This window comes from Falco cherrug, chromosome 5, assembly GCF_023634085.1.
Source record: "Falco cherrug isolate bFalChe1 chromosome 5, bFalChe1.pri, whole genome shotgun sequence".
Taxonomy (NCBI): Eukaryota; Metazoa; Chordata; class Aves; order Falconiformes; family Falconidae; genus Falco; species Falco cherrug.
The window spans coordinates 77386895-77407101 of NC_073701.1; the positions used below are offsets into that span (position 1 = coordinate 77386895).

The following is a 20207-nucleotide window of genomic DNA, read 5'->3' on the forward strand; positions in this document are numbered from 1 at the left end:
CTGTCTCCCCCCTTGCTGGGCCAGTCCCAGCCCCCTCGGGGTGACAGTGAGAGGGGAGCACCCTGTTCTCCCCTTCCCCTTTCAGTGGGAGTCCCACTGGCTACAGCCAGCGCCAGCTCCACATCCTCAGGGATTTATCTGGCATGGGGGGCACCCTGCTAGCCCACCTCCCATCCTGTGTGGGGCCCAGGCCTCCAGGAACACCGGGGGTGCTGGGTGCACTCTCTGGGGCAACCAGGGGACCCCAGCACACCCCGCCAGTGTCCCTGCCAGTTCAAAGGAGCCGCACATCCCCCAAATTCATACCTGCGTTGTGCAACAGCCACTTTTTGGGATGACCCCCCTGCCTCGTTCCTGTGTGTCCCGCCCGCAGAATGATGGCTGCCACCCCCTCACCACAGTGCCTGGCTGGGGGGGGGGATGGTGGGCCACAGCCACTGCTCGGCAAAGGCCCCAGGGGCAACGCTTCACCCCGCATCACACCCCAACTCCAGGCATACCGGTGGTCTCTGCTGCAGATTTTATTTAAAAAAAATGGTGGGGAGGGGGCTGATGCGGGGGGGGGGGGGGGGGGGGGGCTGGGGGGGTACAACCACCACTCAGCAAAGCCCCTGGGGGGTGACACCCCTGCCAACTCCAGGCACTTTGGTGGCCTCTGCCGCAGATTTAATTAAGAGAAACAGTGGGGAGGGGGCTGGTGGTAGTAGGGGCGAAGGGGGTGGCAGGGCACGGGGCATCAGAGGGACTTGCCGTGCTGCAGCTGCCAGTGGGTGATGACGTTGGAGCTCTGGCTGAAGCTCTTGCCGCAGTCGGGGCAGATGTAGGGGCGCTCGCCAGTGTGGATACGCTTGTGTTTGGTGAGCGCTGAGCTGGTGGTGAAGCTCTTGCTGCACTCGCAGCAGCTGTAGGGCCGCTCGCCACTGTGCACCCACTGGTGGGTGCTGAGGTGGGTGAGCTGGCTGTACCCCCGCCCACACTCCCCGCAGCGATACGGTTTCTCTGCTAAGTGTGTCCGCCGGTGCCGGAGGAGGTAGGAATTGGTGGAAAAGCTCTTCCCGCAGTCGGGGCAAGCGAAGGATTTGTCGGCACAGTGGGTGCGTTGGTGCTTGGCCAGCAGCGAGCTGTCGGCAAAGGCTTTGCCGCATGCTGGGCAGGGGTAGGGCCGCTCGCCCATGTGAGCGCGCCGGTGGATGGTGAGTGCTGAACAGTCCCGAAAACTCTCGCTGCAGTCGGGGCAGTGGTAAGGGCGCTCGCCGGTGTGAAGGCGCTGGTGGCGGGTGAGGTTGGAGCTGCTGCCAAAACGCCGCCCACACTCAGGGCACAGGTACGGCCGCTCACCTGTGTGCATCCGCCGGTGCTTCACCAGGTCCGAGTTGACATTGAAGCTGCGGCCGCAGTCGCGGCAGGGGTAGGGCCGCTCACCGGTGTGAAGCCGTTGGTGGGTGAGGAGGTGGGAGCTCTGCCCGAAGCGGCACCCGCACTCAGGGCAGGCATAGGGCCGCTGGCCCTGGTGGCCACAGCAGTGGGTCAGCAGGTTGGAGCGGAGCCGGAAGCTCTTGCCGCACATCTCACAGGCATTGGTGCCACTACTGTGCCCCGGCTCATGCTCCTGATCCTCAACCTCCCGCCCGTCACCTGCTGGGGGACATGGTGCTCAGGAGGGGAGGTGGGTGCCAATCCCTCCAGCTCGCGGGGATGAGTGTGGAGCCCACTCCCATCCTGGTACCTGCCGCAGCGTCTCCTTGGCTTGCTTCTGCTGCGGGGCCACAGGTGCCAGGGTCCATGCAGGGACCCTTTGTCCCCTGGGGAGAGAAATTGCTGGGGGGGGGGGCAGGGGGCACTAGCCAGCGGAGCTGGGGTCTGCTGGCAGCGCAAGGCAGGTGACAGGCAACGTGTTACCCCTAAAGCCTAACGGGGCCAGCAGGGGGCTGGGGGGGAGCGCACACACACACACAGCAGCCCAACGACCCCCCAGCCTCAGCACCCTCCATGGAGGGGGGGCCTCCACCCATCAAGGCACAAGGTGGTGTCTGTGCCTACCCCAAGGGTCCCCCAGGCCCACCCAGATGGGTGGGTGGCACAGGAATGGGCTGTCCCCCCTACCTCCTTACCCCACCCCACCCCAGGACCCCCTGCCAAGATCCAAGCACCTCACACCCCTCATCCCACAGCACCATGGCCGCCCCTGGCCACCTCCCTCCAGCACAGCGCCCACAGCAAGGGGCTGCCGGCACCCGGGGGCTCCCTACATGCTCCCCCATGACACCCTCCTCTCCCAGGACTCTTTTTGCTCTGCAGCTGCCCCAAACCTTCTCCAGATTCCCCAAGGCAGGGGGGCTGCACTCTGCCCCGAGCACCCCAACCTCCCCCCAAGCCACTTTGTTTCTCCGCTGGGGTGCGAGTCACAGCGCTTGATGCGGCTGCCACGCGTCTTTTTTATTTTTTTAGTAATTTTTTCACCCCCCGTCGCACTTTCCACCCTTCGGGACACATTTATTATCTGTTATGGGGGCTGCAGGGAGAAACCACGGTGCCTGGGATCTGCCAGGGGTGATTTCCAGGGAATAACTCGCCCCGCGGCTGGGAATAAAGCAGAGAAGGACTTTTATGGGATTGAACCTACCCCGTGGCACGCACGGTCCTGATGGATGCAACCAGCAACAGCAGCGCATTTTCTTTTTCAGACAGAAAATTTTTGGTGGTACCACATTTAACAAACCACCTTCCCTCGTCATTTTGTAGAATCCTAAATTATTTACCTCTTTAAAAAACAGGTTTGTGTTCCACGCAGCCAAATTAAGTTTAATTACGGACCTGGAGAGGTTGTGGGTGCGACACTGCAGCGAAGGAGCGCATCGGTGTCTCTGGTAGCTGGCTCCACATCTGTTTGGTGCTGCCGTCTTACCTGCTGCACCCACAATGCTTCGTTCCTTCCTTCCTCGGGGAATTTGATTCCCAGAAAATAAAAAACACAGGCTGGCATGGTCAAAGTGCGAAATCCTGTAGAGAACGAGACGCGCTGGGGTGCTTCTCCGACCTCTGGGCACACTGCATTTTTCCTGGGAATTCCGACGTCCCTGCTCTTTATTTATCTATATAATAGAGAAGAGATACATACTGTAAATCTTAATTTTTACTCTTTGTTATTCACTTTAACGCGCCTAGGATATACACTTAAATAACAGAGGAGTCTTTAGGGGTAAGCAGTAGCCAGACTCAAGGCACCACACAAAACTTTACAGGCAGCGACTCCTCACGATTTATATTATTTTACATTATTTTAGGTTATAAAATCACCAGTGGCAAAACATAAATAATAAAGGGCTAATCAGGATTAACATCGATAGAGAAACAACTCTAGTTAGTATTAAAAAAAACAAATCACAGGCGTTAGTTAATCCCACTCAGTGGTAAAGCGACGATTACAACACCAAGGGTACGAACCAACAAAGGAAATTTAGGGATGAGTCACAACAAAATTTCATTGTTGCCATGACTCAACAAACTGGGGGGGGGACAGGGACGGTGAGGACAGTAATTAGTCCTTAATTAGCATTTGGAATTCTAGATAAATTCCAAAAAATTAGCAATCCTTTTTTCAAGACAGAAAACTAGCGGAGAGTCTAATTCGAAATATAGCCGCTGTGTTATATATAACTGCGGGTGTTAATGACTCCCAAGGAAAGTACAAGGTGATTATTTGCTCCTGAAGTAAATAATTTTCCAAGAAAAATAAGAAAGTTTTAGATTTTAAAATGAAAATAAAGATTTGGGAAGTGAAGTCGGTGTGCTTAATAACTACAATTCTAACGCAGCTCTAAGTTCACTGCAGCTCCTGCTTGTAACCCAGATATTAATCGAAGCTTTAGATTTTTAAATAAAAAGAAATAAAACTGAGTAATTCAATAACGGACACAGTCAAATATTAAGAAAATGGTGGCAACGGTTCTCAACCAGAGTTAATAATATTAAGATTGAGATTGAAAATAAAATTAGAAAGCGAAGAGAACGTCGTGACCAGCCCAATTTAAATGCACATGGTTTGGGGGGATGGAAATAAACGCCCAAACAAGCACGAATTACTTCCGAGGGGAGCGAGAGTAAAGCCGATGCAAATTACATCAGCATACGCTGCAGTTTAATCGAATTTTTGTCAACGTTTAGATGCTTATTGGGGGTCATTAACGTCCCCGGCACGTTTACCAGCCACAGTGTTTGACCGAAGGCTGCAGCCCAGACGAGACATGAATAAACAGCGAAATAATGACGATGAGTGAGGATCGGCCTTCCCTGGGCGCCGGCCTCCCTCCCTCCCGTCCTTCCTTTTCCAAGGACACGCCACCGCACTCATCAGGGAAACGCAGATATAAACCGGTACCTATGTGCACCCACACATCTACATAGGGAAGAGAGGAAGGCCATGGAACTGAGGCGAAAAGTAAAAAAAAAAAAAGCGAAAGAAAAATAAAGAAAAAGAGAAGCTAAAGACACACACAAAAAAATCGAAATGCAGAAAGAAAGCGCAAAAGGAAGAAGAAAAAGAAAGAAGGGCATTAAGAGAAGAGGAGGGGGCGCACCCACCTACCTTTGGCCTCGGTCCCGCTCAGAGCGTCGCCGCCGCCGCCGCCTCCTCCTGCCCCCCCTCCTCCCCTCCGCTCCCGACCGCCAGTAACAGCCCCAGGGCCTCCCCGCCGCCGCCTGCCACGGCCCCGCTGCCCGGCCCGGCCCCGCTGCCCGGCCCGGCCCCGCCCGGAGGGGGGGGAGGGGGGGGGGGGGGAGGTTCCCGGGGGTTCTTGTCACCCCCAGCGGCCTCTCGGGCACGGAGCGAGGCCGAGGCCGAGGCCGGCTGCCGCAGCGGCCACGAGCGACACCGGCGCCCCCCGCGACAGCGGGCGTGCCGCTCTATGCGCCGGAAGTCCTCCAGCGCACCGGAAGCTCCCCTCAGTCGTCCGGAGCGCACCCTCGATGGGCCGGAAGTCCTCCAGCGCACCGGAAGCTCCCCTCAGTCGTCCGGAGCGCACCCTCGATGGGTCGGAAGTCCGCCAAGCACCCGGCCGCGCCCCTCAGTCCTCAGGAAGTTGCGCTCCCTGAAGCAAAGCTGCTCCAAACCAGCAGCAAAGGGCCCCAAATGAACCGCAGCGATAAATACAAGTGACAAAATGCCAGGACGCTGCAGGGACGCCTCTCCCGCCACAACCACCTGAGCACAAGGGCCGCCATGGCTGCTGGAGGTGACGCAGCGTGCCCAGGGGGAGAAATAACCTGTTTGATACCAAAAAATCAGAGATAAATCTCTTTAATACTCGGGTTTTGAGTGTTCGAAAGCAGGCGGTCTTTATTTCCAGCCCTGGATGCACGGGGGATAAGTCGTGCCCAGCACGCATGCTGACTTTGCGCACTCTTTATTTTAATGTGGGCCAAAGGCTCACATGCTGGGCCAAACCCCCTCTCTTTTTGTTACCAAAGCCTCTTTTAGGGCCCAGAGTTTCATTTTTAGCCTTGAAACCCTCACCTGTAGGGCACAAAGCCGCTTGGGTGCTCAAACCCCCATTGTTACGGGTGTAACCCCTCTTCTAGGGCCCAAAGCTTTGTTTTTAGGGTTCAAATCTTTGTCGAGGCAAAAGACTCTCTCATGGTCCGTCCCCTCGTTTTTACGGTCAGCGAGTCACGTGCCCAGCTCCCTGCCTGCTGCCCCCCTTGTGCCTGCATGTCCCGGTGTGCAGAACAGCCCAGTACTGGGAAATTCCTGCATTTGCTGCCATGGTGACCCGGCCGATTGCGCTCTGACTCCATCTTTATCCCTGTGCTGTACTCCAGCGATAAACAGGAGATCCTTGATGCTGTCCACGGGGGAGGTCTGTCATCACCCCCCCGAGCCGTACCATGCTGGGGCCGCCTCAAGCTCTTGCAGGAGGATCAGGGTGATGGGCTTGGGGAGCAGGAGGGTGCTGGGCCAGTTCCCGAAGCTCTTGGCTCATCTGGCCCAACGAGGGCACAGCCTCGGCTCTGCTCACTGCAGCACTCACCGTCCACCCTCCACAACACAGATGCGAGGAGACCCGTACCCCTGCACAGGCAGAACCCCTGGGCCCACATCTTGCCCTTTTTCCGACGGACTGAATACTCAGCCAAAATGAATTCCAAATCCAATGTAAGAATAAATGCAGGTTATTTTATTATATTCCTATTATATTACAATATAAAAAGGGGAAATATCAGGCAATGTGATAGAAGGAAACAGTACTATTTATTATGCACGATGTGATCAAAGAGCAAGAGCAGCAAAGCATCAAATCAGTCCTGCAAAGTGTTAACGAGACTAAGAATAGGATCCTTCACTGATTCCTGCCTAAACATTGGCCAGCCCCCCCCACACCTTTGGCTGGGAGTCCCGTTGCAGCTGGTGCCAGGAGTCTCTCAGGAATGGTGAAAAAATTCCTGTGCAGCGCGTCTACCCATATGTGAGGGTTCTGCCCCGTCTCGCAGCATGCCCACCTTTATAGTCGGTGAAAAACAAAAATAGTTTACACACCTGCTGTATGTATAACGTTTAATATTATGCAAAGTGCAGGTGTGCGCTGTGTCACGATCTGCAAAGTTCACACATGCCAGGACGTTGGCCAGGCGCGACAGAGTTACCGCCATGACACAGCTGCACACTGTATTGTCTGGATGTTCCTGCTCACATCTTGCTTGTTTGGGGGTCTCAGGACAAAACCCACCTACTCATTAGTTGTCCTTGAGCTCCCTGAGCTCCCAAGTGAAGCGAGCCCTGATTAAAAACAAAGGCTTTTTCAGAAGCAGTAATCAATGTAATAAATTTTAACCGCAGCACCCCAAATTCAAGTGACTCTGGGTGGCGGTGGGGAAGTGAGGGGCTCACTGGGGACACGAAGGTCAAAGGGCTCAAAAGCAGCTTTGACCATGCGTAAAAAAAAAAAAAAATAGGTGACCGTTTTCCTCAGCCCTTTTCAGGGCACCGTCACCCCCTTGTCCGTGAGCCAGGGGCTTTCCAGCTTGCAAGGTCACCCCAAGGGCACTGAGGTATGTTGCTCCTTTCTTATCACAGAGGTGAACGGTTGTTGCGAACAATGAAAAAACTCAGTGCTATTTCACAGCTTTGCCGTTTTGTTTGTCTCTTTTCACAGCTCCCTGCATCCTGAAGACGGAGAGATTTCTGCAAAAGAAGAGAGGCTCTTCTCGAACAGTACCGCCATGTTCTGGAAGCTCTTTGTCCGCATGTAGACCTTTCTGCCACCTCGGTGGGTGCTCTGAGCACCTCCAAACCCTGATCGCTCCATCCTGGAGATCACCAGTCTGGTCTTCAAACGCGTGGTGTTGTGTCAGCCCAGACCCTTAAAACATATAGGGCATCATGTGGGGAATTGTGAAGTTGTATCCCGCTAAGACTGTATACTGTGGGTCTTTCAGCACCGACCAGAACCTTTCAGGTCTTGATTGTAGTAATTGTGCTGCCTCGTCTCTTGTTGGCAGCGGAGTCATGACCTTGTAGGTGAGCTCCTTGGGCATCCAGGCTTCCGGGCTCATTGATGAATTTGTTTCAGTGTTGAATTTGCTTCCAACAGGGTATATTTTTTCTCCTTGTCTTTGCTTGTGCCTCTGCAGTCTTGCTGCTTGTGTTTGGTTCGGCTTTGCTGCTTGGCCTTTGGCTGCAGGTTTGCCTTTGGATTGGCTGCTCACCAGCAACTTTTTTCCAGACACGGCCCCGGGGATCCCTGGCAGCTGCCTGGAAGGACATAACACAAGGACTTTGCCCGAGGCCATGATGGCTTCGGGGCTACATCCTGCCCTGCAAGCCATGTGCCTCTTGGCGCAGCCTCCGGCAGCTCAGGAGGGGAAATGCCCTCCCCAAGCCGGCACCCTCAGCTGACACACAGCTGTCCCCATGTCCCCAGGCCACACCTGTGCTCTCATGAAGGGGAGGAGGACCCCCCCCCCCCCCTTTGAAATGGGGGCTCCCCTAGCCCCATCGCACTGCCCTGTGCTGCTGTCAGGCAGTGATGAACCCAGTGAGGGTTTGGGGCTCTCACCGGGTCGGCAAATAACCCGATGCAGATGCTCAGTCCTGAGCCCCCAGACTCACCTAGCCTGGCGCTTCGTCCTCTTATTCATCGCCGCCTTATTGTGGACTTCCTCCTGTTTGTTAGTAACCGAGCTGGAATCAGCAGGCAAAGGCACTTCAGGAAGTCCCGCTGCAAATGGGAAGGAGAAACCTCGTCAAGAAGAGCATCACCGTGATGCTCCCAGTCCCAGGGACATGGAGCGGTGCTCACATCTCATCCCAAAACATCCAAGGCAGCCGTTCTGCTCTATCCACTGCCTCCCCAATACCAGCAAAAGTGATATGAATCACTTAGCATAACTTGGCGTTAGCAGCTGGGAAGCCTTGGCTGCAAGCTGTGAAAGCTAAAATCTTTGGATTTACACCCACATTTTTCCCTACTTGGACAAAAGGAGGCCTCGAGACAGCTGCTTTTATCAGCATAAGGCTTGAGGAAAGCCGGTGAACCCCTGTCTGCTTTCACGTGGAAAGGATGATGATTAACCTGTGCTCCATCACTCTGGGGATTTGCTTATTCCCCTACTATTTTTTCAAGGGTTCTTGGAAATAAAAGGTGTAGAATTAGCAGGCAAATCTGCTCTCATTCGGGACATGGATTACTCGGTGCTGGCCAGTAAAACTAAAGATGTGTCTTAGGAGCTGTCTGCATACAGGCTGTACTAGCAGACACCGTGCATCTCCCACCAAGTTATGGCTGGCTTGGAAGGAGGTTTACACCGAGAGAAGGACAGGCTCTGATAAATCCCGAGCAAGTCAAAACTACGTGCAATATTCCTCCCCTCGTTTCTAAGAAACGCAAGTCCTCCTTGAAGCGGTACGGGTTATGCCGGCTGTAATAAATCTATCAAGATCCTGCCTGAGATTCTGCTTGGGGGATCCTAGGGTTGAGCAAAAAGGGAAAATATCTGCATGAGTGCATGTGTGGAGTCGAGGCAGCGTGCCCGTTGGATCAGTGGCCCGCCATGAAGGGTCTACAAAGTCTCAGGTGGTAGAACTTGACGCCTTGAGCGTGCACCAAGTTCCTTTTCCCCAGCAACCAGCGCTCACCGGGCTCCTCGGCGAAGGCACTGGTAGCGCCGGGGTTTGGAAAAAGGGGAGGTGGGTGATGTAGGCAAGCCTCTTTTGGAGAGGGAATGTTAAGTCATTCCCAAGAATCCGAGCATCCTGGCCCACTCCCAAAGCCAAGCTTGGGAGAAGAGGCCGTGCCAATGTGGCACGAAGCTTTGGTGCAAGCATTTGACCATCATTGCTGTGGATTTTCCTATCGGAAGCCGCTTGCCCATGCTACGGAAAAGAGCCGGGAACTGCCTTACCTTTTGTGTGTTGCCTGATGGGTGGCAAATCCTCTTCTTTCTTCCACATGTCCTCACCAAGGGCACGCCTCAAGACCTTGAGAGGGTGCCTGGACTGAGATTTGGGCACAAACTCCAGTTCAAACCTGGTGACAAAGAGGTGACAGTGGCATGACCAAAGGCACCACCAGCCCTTTTTGCTCTGCTCCCAGCCAGAGCTTGGCACCATTGTAAAAGGTGTTTTTTCCCCCCCCAAATCATCCATTCCCCATCCCCAGGGAGCATCCCAGGAAATGGGGTCGCCCAGGAAAGGTGTCCCGGTGTCCTCAAATCCTTCCTCCATCCCATCGTTTGCAGGAATGACAACAGGGCAGAGCCACAGCAGGACCCCCGTGGTCACTTGGGGGAAGGACTCACTCAGGAAAGATGATGACACGGCTGGTGCGAGTCAGGGAAGAAACAGGTACCATCCAGGACACCACCATGTCCAGCAGCTGGGGAAACTGCAATGGAGGAACACGGAGATGCCAGGACATCCTCGACGTGACCATGACACTCAATCACGGAGGAGTTCAGGGCGGCATGAGCCGCTGGAGCCACAGGGAATCCAAAACACTCACTATGAACGCAGCCATTCTGAGGTTTGTCTTCCCAGATATCTCTTCCAGGAAATCATAGTAGAATCTCATTTGCACCATCCTGTCTTCAATGAGGAGCACCCCAACATCTCTCAGGACAAGTGCAATGCTCTTCCCCTTCGCCAGGCAGTGAGACAGGAGGGACATGGTGCCTAGGATGCATCCCTCCACTTTGCACCGGGACACGTGGGCATCCGTGGCCACCTTGGCATATTTCACAGGCGCCAACACCTTATTGTCTGGAAAAACAACACGAGAGGGATGGAGGCGCTCACCCTGCAGCCCTCCCCGAGGGATTCTTACTGCGCGTGTCCTGTTTGCGGACCAGCTTCGCAGAGGGGCCAGTTTGCTTCTCGCCAAGGGATGTGATAACTCCCATCTTCACCCACACCATGCAGTTGTTGTCCTACCAGACAGGTCATCCTCGTTGTCCATGAGGTTGTGGATGTCTCTGAGGGTCCTGGACAGGCGAAACACAGGCCTCTGGATAGTGACAATCTCTGTCCCAACCTGCTTCTGTGCGGGGACCACGTCAAAGGAGCCGAGGGTGGGAATTCGTACCCCCTGGAGCAGAGAAGAAGGGCGTGAAGGGTGAAGAGGGAAGAGCTGGGGGATGGCTCCACCCAGGGATGGTACCTCGGACCCTGCCACCTCCCGCTCTTTGGAGGCATCAGCTGGGACAGTGGGGAGAGCTTTGGGGAGGAGATGCCGAGTCCTCTCCTTCCTTTTCCTCCTTGGAAAAAGCGGGACTTGGGGGCAGAAGCCACTCAAGGGCATCCAGGGTTCTCCAACAACGGATCAGCCTTGCAGTAGAAGACTACCTAGCAGAGGTGACACCACCCTTGCCCGAGCCCTGTTTTCTCTCTCAGTGGGGATTTTGTGGGGAGTTCCCTGCTTTTTGAGGAGGGAAGGAGCAACTGCAGCCCAAGCTCCACGGCCACGGGATCCCCCCAGCTTCTCTAGGGGGATGAGGAAGATGCGGGTGTCACTCTACCTTGTGTAGCAAGAGCTGTTGTTGGATGTAGCTGGCCACTGCGTCCCAGATGGCTGTTTGCTCTGGAAAGCAAAGGAAAACCAGGTCACACTCTCTGTCTGCTGGCTCTGCCTGCGTCCCACCCCCACAACGCCACAACTCTCAGTCCTGACAACACTCCTGTAGTGGCTGTGGGTGCTTGTACCTCTGAGGGTGATGCTGGGCATCACAAAGATGGGCTTCATCCCATCCCAGAAGTCCATCTTGTTTTGCCTTATGCTAGCGGGTCACTGCTTTGTGGCAACAGCCGTGTAGGAAGCTCTTCCCTGTGTTCACCCCAGAGATGCTCCTCCAGAGTGTGGGAACAACCACCCTACGCCCCCTTTTGTACCCCTGCGTGGCCTGTGTCACAGACCGTGCACATGCCTGCACAGAAACGCTTGCCGAGGGAAACCATCCCTTGGGTATCAAATACAGAAACAGCACTGAAAACCTTGACTTCTGAGAGAGTCACTGCAGCCTTCTCCCAGGTCATTAAACAGCATGCTGGTGGCTGGGATCACCACTGCGTGTGCGTCACTTGCTTTCATGTCCATCTTTGTTACCCAAAGATTGGTCGAGTGAACTTTCCAAGACTTGTTTTGAAATTTAGAAAGCAGGCATTCTCTTATTACGGTGCCGGGAGCATGGGGGATCCCGCTAAGACTGTATACCGTGGGTCTTTCAGCACCGACCGGAACCTTTCAGGTCTTGATTGTACTAATTGTGCTGCCTCGTCTCTTGTTGGCAGCGGAGTCATGACCTTGTAGGTGAGCTCCTTGGGCATCCAGGCTTCCGGGCTCATTGATGAATTTGTTTCAGTGTTGAATTTGCTTCCAACAGGGTATATTTTTTCTCCTTGTCTTTGCTTGTGCCTCTGCAGTCTTGCTGCTTGTGTTTGGTTCGGCTTTGCTGCTTGGCCTTTGGCTGCAGGTTTGCCTTTGGATTGGCCGCTCACCAGCAACTTTTTTCCAGACACGGCCCCTGGGATCCCTGGCAGCTGCCTGGAAGGACATAACACAAGGACTTTGCCCGAGGCCATGATGGCTTCGGGGCTACATCCTGCCCTGCAAGCCATGTGCCTCTTGGCGCAGCCTCCGGCAGCTCAGGAGGGGAAATGCCCTCCCCAAGCCGGCACCCTCAGCTGACACACAGCTGTCCCCATGTCCCCAGGCCACACCTGTGCTCTCATGAAGGGGAGGAGGACACACCCCCCCCCTTTGAAATGGGGGCTCCCCTAGCCCCATCGCACTGCCCTGTGCTGCTGTCAGGCAGTGATGAACCCAGTGAGGGTTTGGGGCTCTCACCGGGTCGGCAAGTAACCCGATGCAGATGCTCAGTCCTGAGCCCCCAGACTCACCTAGCCTGGCGCTTCGTCCTCTTATTCATCGCCGCCTTATTGTGGACTTCCTCCTGTTTGTTAGTAACCGAGCTGGAATCAGCAGGCAAAGGCACTTCAGGAAGTCCCGCTGCAAATGGGAAGGAGAAACCTCGTCAAGAAGAGCATCACCGTGATGCTCCCAGTCCCAGGGACATGGAGCGGTGCTCACATCTCATCCCAAAACATCCAAGGCAGCCGTTCTGCTCTATCCACTGCCTCCCCAATACCAGCAAAGGTGATATGAATCACTTAGCATAACTTGGCGTTAGCAGCTGGGAAGCCTTGGCTGCAAGCTGTGAAAGCTAAAATCTTTGGATTTACACCCACATTTTTCCCTACTTGGACAAAAGGAGGCCTCGAGACAGCTGCTTTTATCAGCATAAGGCTTGAGGAAAGCGGGTGAACCCCTGTCTGCTTTCACGTGGAAAGGATGATGATTAACCTGTGCTCCATCGCTCTGGGGATTTGCTTATTCCCCTACTATTTTTTCAAGGGTTCTTGGAAATAAAAGGTATAGAATTAGCAGGGAAATCTGCTCTCATTCGGGACATGGATTACTCGGTGCTGGCCAGTAAAACTAAAGATGTGTCCTAGGAGCTGTCTGCTTACAGGCTGTACTAGCAGACACCGTGCATCTCCCACCAAGTTATGGCTGGCTTGGAAGGAGGTTTACACCGAGAGAAGGACAGGCTCTGATAAATCCCGAGCAAGTCAAAACTACGTGCAATATTCCTCCCCTCGTTTCTAAGAAACGCAAGTCCTCCTTGAAGCGGTACGGGTTATGCCGGCTGTAATAAATTAATCTATCAAGATCCTGCCTGAGATTCTGCTTGGGGGATCCTAGGGTTGAGCAAAAAGGGAAAATATCTGCATGAGTGCATGTGTGGAGTCGAGGCAGCGTGCCCGTTGGATCAGTGGCCCGCCATGAAGGGTCTACAAAGTCTCAGGTGGTAGAACTTGACGCCTTGAGCGTGCACCAAGTTCCTTTTCCCCAGCAACCAGCGCTCACCGGGCTCCTCGGCGAAGGCACTGGTAGCGCCGGGGTTTGGAAAAAGGGGAGGTGGGTGATGTAGGCAAGCCTCTTTTGGAGAGGGAATGTTAAGTCATTCCCAAGAATCCGAGCATCCTGGCCCACTCCCAAAGCCAAGCTTGGGAGAAGAGGCCGTGCCAATGTGGCACGAAGCTTTGGTGCAAGCATTTGACCATCATTGCTGTGGATTTTCCTACCGGAAGCCGCTTGCCCATGCTACGGAAAAGAGCCGGGAACTGCCTTACCTTTTGTGTGTTGCCTGATGGGTGGCAAATCCTCTTCTTTCTTCCACATGTCCTCACCAAGGGCACGCCTCAAGACCTTGAGAGGGTGCCTGGACTGAGATTTGGGCACAAACTCCAGTTCAAACCTGGTGACAAAGAGGTGACAGTGGCATGACCAAAGGCACTACCAGCCCTTTTTGCTCTGCTCCCAGCCAGAGCTTGGCACCATTGTAAAAGGTGTTTTTTCCCCCCACAAATCATCCATTCCCCATCCCCAGGGAGCATCCCAGGAAATGGGGTCGCCCAGGAAAGGTGTCCCGGTGTCCTCAAATCCTTCCTCCATCCCATCGTTTGCAGGAATGACAACAGGGCAGAGCCACAGCAGGACCCCCGTGGTCACTTGGGGGAAGGACTCACTCAGGAAAGATGATGACACGGCTGGTGCGAGTCAGGGAAGAAACAGGTACCATCCGGGACACCACCATGTCCAGCAGCTGGGGAAACTGCAATGGAGGAACACGGAGATGCCAGGACATCCTCGACGTGACCATGACACTCAATCACGGAGGAGTTCAGGGCGGCATGAGCCGCTGGAGCCACAGGGAATCCAAAACACTCACTATGAGTGCAGCCATTCTGAGGTTTGTCTTCCCAGATATCTCTTCCAGGAAATCATAGTAGAATCTCATTTGCACCATCCTGTCTTCAATGAGGAGCACCCCAACATCTCTCAGGACAAGTGCAATGCTCTTCCCCTTCGCCAGGCAGTGAGACAGGAGGGACATGGTGCCTAGGATGCATCCCTCCACTTTGCACCGGGACACGTGGGCATCCGTGGCCACCTTGGCATATTTCACAGGCGCCAACACCTTATTGTCTGGAAAAACAACACGAGAGGGATGGAGGCGCTCACCCTGCAGCCCTCCCCGAGGGATTCTTACTGCGCGTGTCCTGTTTGCGGACCAGCTTCGCAGAGGGGCCAGTTTGCTTCTCGCCAAGGGATGTGATAACTCCCATCTTCACCCACACCATGCAGTTGTTGTCCTACCAGACAGGTCATCCTCGTTGTCCATGAGGTTGTGGATGTCTCTGAGGGTCCTGGACAGGCGAAACACAGGCCTCTGGATAGTGACAATCTCTGTCCCAACCTGCTTCTGTGCGGGGACCACGTCAAAGGAGCCGAGGGTGGGAATTCGTACCCCCTGGAGCAGAGAAGAAGGGCGTGAAGGGTGAAGAGGGAAGAGCTGGGGGATGGCTCCACCCAGGGATGGTACCTCGGACCCTGCCACCTCCCGCTCTTTGGAGGCATCAGCTGGGACAGTGGGGAGAGCTTTGGGGAGGAGATGCCGAGTCCTCTCCTTCCTTTTCCTCCTTGGAAAAAGCGGGACTTGGGGGCAGAAGCCACTCAAGGGCATCCAGGGTTCTCCAACAACGGATCAGCCTTGCAGTAGAAGACTACCTAGCAGAGGTGACACCACCCTTGCCCGAGCCCTGTTTTCTCTCTCAGTGGGGATTTTGTGGGGAGTTCCCTGCTTTTTGAGGAGGGAAGGAGCAACTGCAGCCCAAGCTCCACGGCCACGGGATCCCCCCAGCTTCTCTAGGGGGATGAGGAAGATGCGGGTGTCACTCTACCTTGTGTAGCAAGAGCTGTTGTTGGATGTAGCTGGCCACTGCGTCCCAGATGGCTGTTTGCTCTGGAAAGCAAAGGAAAACCAGGTCACACTCTGTGTCTGCTGGCTCTGCCTGCGTCCCACCCCCACAACGCCACAACTCTCAGTCCTGACAACACTCCTGTAGTGGCTGTGGGTGCTTGTACCTCTGAGGGTGATGCTGGGCATCACGAAGATGGGCTTCATCCCATCCCAGAAGTCCATCTTGTTTTGCCTTATGCTAGCGGGTCACTGCTTTGTGGCAACAGCCGTGTAGGAAGCTCTTCCCTGTGTTCACCCCAGAGATGCTCCTCCAGAGTGTGGGAACAACCACCCTACGCCCCCTTTTGTACCCCTGCGTGGCCTGTGTCACAGACCGTGCACATGCCTGCACAGAAACGCTTGCCGAGGGAAACCATCCCTTGGGTATCAAATACAGAAACAGCACTGAAAACCTTGACTTCTGAGAGAGTCACTGCAGCCTTCTCCCAGGTCATTAAACAGCATGCTGGTGGCTGGGATCACCACTGCGTGTGCGTCACTTGCTTTCATGTCCATCTTTGTTACCCAAAGATTGGTCGAGTGAACTTTCCAAGACTTGTTTTGAAATTTAGAAAGCAGGCATTCTCTTATTATGGTGCCGGGAGCATGGGGGATCCCGCTAAGACTGTATACCGTGGGTCTTTCAGCACCGACCAGAACCTTTCAGGTCTTGATTGTACTAATTGTGCTGCCTCGTCTCTTGTTGGCAGCAGAGTCATGACCTTGTAGGTGAGCTCCTTGGGCATCCAGGCTTCCGGGCTCATTGATGAATTTGTTTCAGTGTTGAATTTGCTTCCAACAGGGTATATTTTTTCTCCTTGTCTTTGCTTGTGCCTCTGCAATCTTGCTGCTTGTGTTTGGTTCGGCTTTGCTGCTTGGCCTTTGGCTGCAGGTTTGCCTTTGGATTGGCCACTCACCAGCAACTTTTTTCCAGACACGGCCCCGGGGATCCCTGGCAGCTGCCTGGAAGGACATAACACAAGGACTTTGCCCAAGGCCATGATGGCTTCGGGGCTACATCCTGCCCTGCAAGCCATGTGCCTCTTGGCGCAGCCTCCGGCAGCTCAGGAGGGGAAATGCCCTCCCCAATCCGGCACCCTCAGCTGACACACAGCTGTCCCCATGTCCCCAGGCCACACCTGTGCTCTCATGAAGGGGAGGAGGACCCCCCCCCCCCTTTGAAATGGGGGCTCCCCTAGCCCCATCGCACTGCCCTGTGCTGCTGTCAGGCAGTGATGAACCCAGTGAGGGTTTGGGGCTCTCACCGGGTCGGCAAGTAACCCGATGCAGATGCTCAGTCCTGAGCCCCCAGACTCACCTAGCCTGGCGCTTCGTCCTCTTATTCATCGCCGCCTTATTGTGGACTTCCTCCTGTTTGTTAGTAACCGAGCTGGAATCAGCAGGCAAAGGCACTTCAGGAAGTCCCGCTGCAAATGGGAAGGAGAAACCTCGTCAAGAAGAGCATCACCGTGATGCTCCCAGTCCCAGGGACATGGAGCGGTGCTCACATCTCATCCCAAAACATCCAAGGCAGCCGTTCTGCTCTATCCACTGCCTCCCCAATACCAGCAAAAGTGATATGAATCACTTAGCATAACTTGGCGTTAGCAGCTGGGAAGCCTTGGCTGCAAGCTGTGAAAGCTAAAATCGTTGGATTTACACCCACATTTTTCCCTACTTGGACAAAAGGAGGCCTCGGGACAGCTGCTTTTATCAGCATAAGGCTTGAGGAAAGCGGGTGAACCCCTGTCTGCTTTCACGTGGAAAGGATGATGATTAACCTGTGCTCCATCACTCTGGGGATTTGCTTATTCCCCTACTATTTTTTCAAGGGTTCTTGGAAATAAAAGGTGTAGAATTAGCAGGCAAATCTGCTCTCATTCGGGACATGGATTACTCGGTGCTGGCCAGTAAAACTAAAGATGTGTCTTAGGAGCTGTCTGCATACAGGCTGTACTAGCAGACACCGTGCATCTCCCACCAAGTTATGGCTGGCTTGGAAGGAGGTTTACACCGAGAGAAGGACAGGCTCTGATAAATCCCGAGCAAGTCAAAACTACGTGCAATATTCCTCCCCTCGTTTCTAAGAAACGCAAGTCCTCCTTGAAGCGGTACGGGTTATGCCGGCTGTAATAAATTAATCTATCAAGATCCTGCCTGAGATTCTGCTTGGGGGATCCTAGGGTTGAGCAAAAAGGGAAAATATCTGCATGAGTGCATGTGTGGAGTCGAGGCAGCGTGCCCGTTGGATCAGTGGCCCGCCATGAAGGGTCTACAAAGTCTCAGGTGGTAGAACTTGACGCCTTGAGCGTGCACCAAGTTCCTTTTCCCCAGCAACCAGCGCTCACCGGGCTCCTCGGCGAAGGCACTGGTAGCGCCGGGGTTTGGAAAAAGGGGAGGTGGGTGATGTAGGCAAGCCTCTTTTGGAGAGGGAATGTTAAGTCATTCCCAAGAATCCGAGCATCCTGGCCCACTCCCAAAGCCAAGCTTGGGAGAAGAGGCCGTGCCAATGTGGCACAAAGCTTTGGTGCAAGCATTTGACCATCATTGCTGTGGATTTTCCTATCGGAAGCCGCTTGCCCATGCTACGGAAAAGAGCCGGGAACTGCCTTACCTTTTGTGTGTTGCCTGATGGGTGGCAAATCCTCTTCTTTCTTCCACATGTCCTCACCAAGGGCACGCCTCAAGACCTTGAGAGGGTGCCTGGACTGAGATTTGGGCACAAACTCCAGTTCAAACCTGGTGACAAAGAGGTGACAGTGGCATGACCAAAGGCACCACCAGCCCTTTTTGCTCTGCTCCCAGCCAGAGCTTGGCACCATTGTAAAAGGTGTTTTTTCCCCCCCCAAATCATCCATTCCCCATCCCCAGGGAGCATCCCAGGAAATGGGGTCGCCCAGGAAAGGTGTCCCGGTGTCCTCAAATCCTTCCTCCATCCCATCGTTTGCAGGAATGACAACAGGGCAGAGCCACAGCAGGACCCCCGTGGTCACTTGGGGGAAGGACTCACTCAGGAAAGATGATGACACGGCTGGTGCGAGTCAGGGAAGAAACAGGTACCATCCGGGACACCACCATGTCCAGCAGCTGGGGAAACTGCAATGGAGGAACACGGAGATGCCAGGACATCCTCGACGTGACCATGACACTCAATCACGGAGGAGTTCAGGGCGGCATGAGCCGCTGGAGCCACAGGGAATCCAAAACACTCACTATGAACGCAGCCATTCTGAGGTTTGTCTTCCCAGATATCTCTTCCAGGAAATCATAGTAGAATCTCATTTGCACCATCCTGTCTTCAATGAGGAGCACCCCAACATCTCTCAGGACAAGTGCAATGCTCTTCCCCTTCGCCAGGCAGTGAGACAGGAGGGACATGGTGCCTAGGATGCATCCCTCCACTTTGCACCGGGACACGTGGGCATCCGTGGCCACCTTGGCATATTTCACAGGCGCCAACACCTTATTGTCTGGAAAAACAACACGAGAGGGATGGAGGCGCTCACCCTGCAGCCCTCCCCGAGGGATTCTTACTGCGCGTGTCCTGTTTGCGGACCAGCTTCGCAGAGGGGCCAGTTTGCTTCTCGCCAAGGGATGTGATAACTCCCATCTTCACCCACACCATGCAGTTGTTGTCCTACCAGACAGGTCATCCTCGTTGTCCATGAGGTTGTGGATGTCTCTGAGGGTCCTGGACAGGCGAAACACAGGCCTCTGGATAGTGACAATCTCTGTCCCAACCTGCTTCTGTGCGGGGACCACGTCAAAGGAGCCGAGGGTGGGAATTCGTACCCCCTGGAGCAGAGAAGAAGGGCGTGAAGGGTGAAGAGGGAAGAGCTGGGGGATGGCTCCACCCAGGGATGGTACCTCGGACCCTGCCACCTCCCGCTCTTTGGAGGCATCAGCTGGGACAGTGGGGAGAGCTTTGGGGAGGAGATGCCGAGTCCTCTCCTTCCTTTTCCTCCTTGGAAAAAGCGGGACTTGGGGGCAGAAGCCACTCAAGGGCATCCAGGGTTCTCCAACAACGGATCAGCCTTGCAGTAGAAGACTACCTAGCAGAGGTGACACCACCCTTGCCCGAGCCCTGTTTTCTCTCTCAGTGGGGATTTTGTGGGGAGTTCCCTGCTTTTTGAGGAGGGAAGGAGCAACTGCAGCCCAAGCTCCACGGCCACGGGATCCCCCCAGCTTCTCTAGGGGGATGAGGAAGATGCGGGTGTCACTCTACCTTGTGTAGCAAGAGCTGTTGTTGGATGTAGCTGGCCACTGCGTCCCAGATGGCTGTTTGCTCTGGAAAGCAAAGGAAAACCAGGTCACACTCTCTGTCTGCTGGCTCTGCCTGCGTCCCACCCCCACAACGCCACAACTCTCAGTCCTGACAACACTCCTGTAGTGGCTGTGGGTGCTTGTACCTCTGAGGGTGATGCTGGGCATCACGAAGATGGGCTTCATCCCATCCCAGAAGTCCATCTTGTTTTGCCTTATGCTAGCGGGTCACTGCTTTGTGGCAACAGCCGTGTAGGAAGCTCTTCCCTGTGTTCACCCCAGAGATGCTCCTCCAGAGTGTGGGAACAACCACCCTACGCCCCCTTTTGTACCCCTGCGTGGCCTGTGTCACAGACCGTGCACATGCCTGCACAGAAACGCTTGCCGAGGGAAACCATCCCTTGGGTATCAAATACAGAAACAGCACTGAAAACCTTGACTTCTGAGAGAGTCACTGCAGCCTTCTCCCAGGTCATTAAACAGCATGCTGGTGGCTGGGATCACCACTGCGTGTGCGTCACTTGCTTTCATGTCCATCTTTGTTACCCAAAGATTGGTCGAGTGAACTTTCCAAGACTTGTTTTGAAATTTAG

The 20207-nt window shown here is 54.5% G+C and overlaps 1 protein-coding gene across 11 annotated transcripts; it reads right to left on the reverse strand.

The window, feature by feature from the left end:
* Positions 1–644: 644 nt before the first annotated feature.
* On the reverse strand, positions 645–4922 carry LOC129736175 (zinc finger protein 239-like). 11 transcript variants are annotated; one of them, XM_055711909.1, is made up of 3 exons: positions 4586–4922; positions 2815–3092; positions 645–1638 (listed from the first exon to the last, which is right to left on the reverse strand). In XM_055711909.1, exons 2-3 carry the CDS (start codon positions 2981–2983, stop codon positions 737–739), a joined length of 1071 nt encoding a protein of 356 aa, XP_055567884.1. In that variant the 5' UTR covers positions 2984–3092; positions 4586–4922; the 3' UTR covers positions 645–736. The 11 variants fall into 11 exon arrangements, 10 of the variants coding, with proteins under 10 accessions (XP_055567884.1, XP_055567885.1, XP_055567886.1 ...); XM_055711910.1 differs by having other exon boundaries at positions 4582–4922; XM_055711911.1 differs by having other exon boundaries at positions 645–1635; positions 4586–4920.
* Positions 4923–20207: the final 15285 nt, after the last annotated feature.

What these genes read in the sequence shown, in the direction of transcription:
- LOC129736175 (XM_055711909.1), bottom strand. Translation starts at nt 2,983, where the DNA reads ATGCCAGCCTGTGTTTTTTATTTTCTGGGAATCAAATTCCCCGAGGAA. An exon ending in CGCACCCACAACCTCTCCAG is followed by an intron (nt 1,639 to 2,814) that starts GTCCGTAATTAA and finishes CATGTCCCCCAG; the next exon opens with CAGGTGACGGGCGGGAGGTT.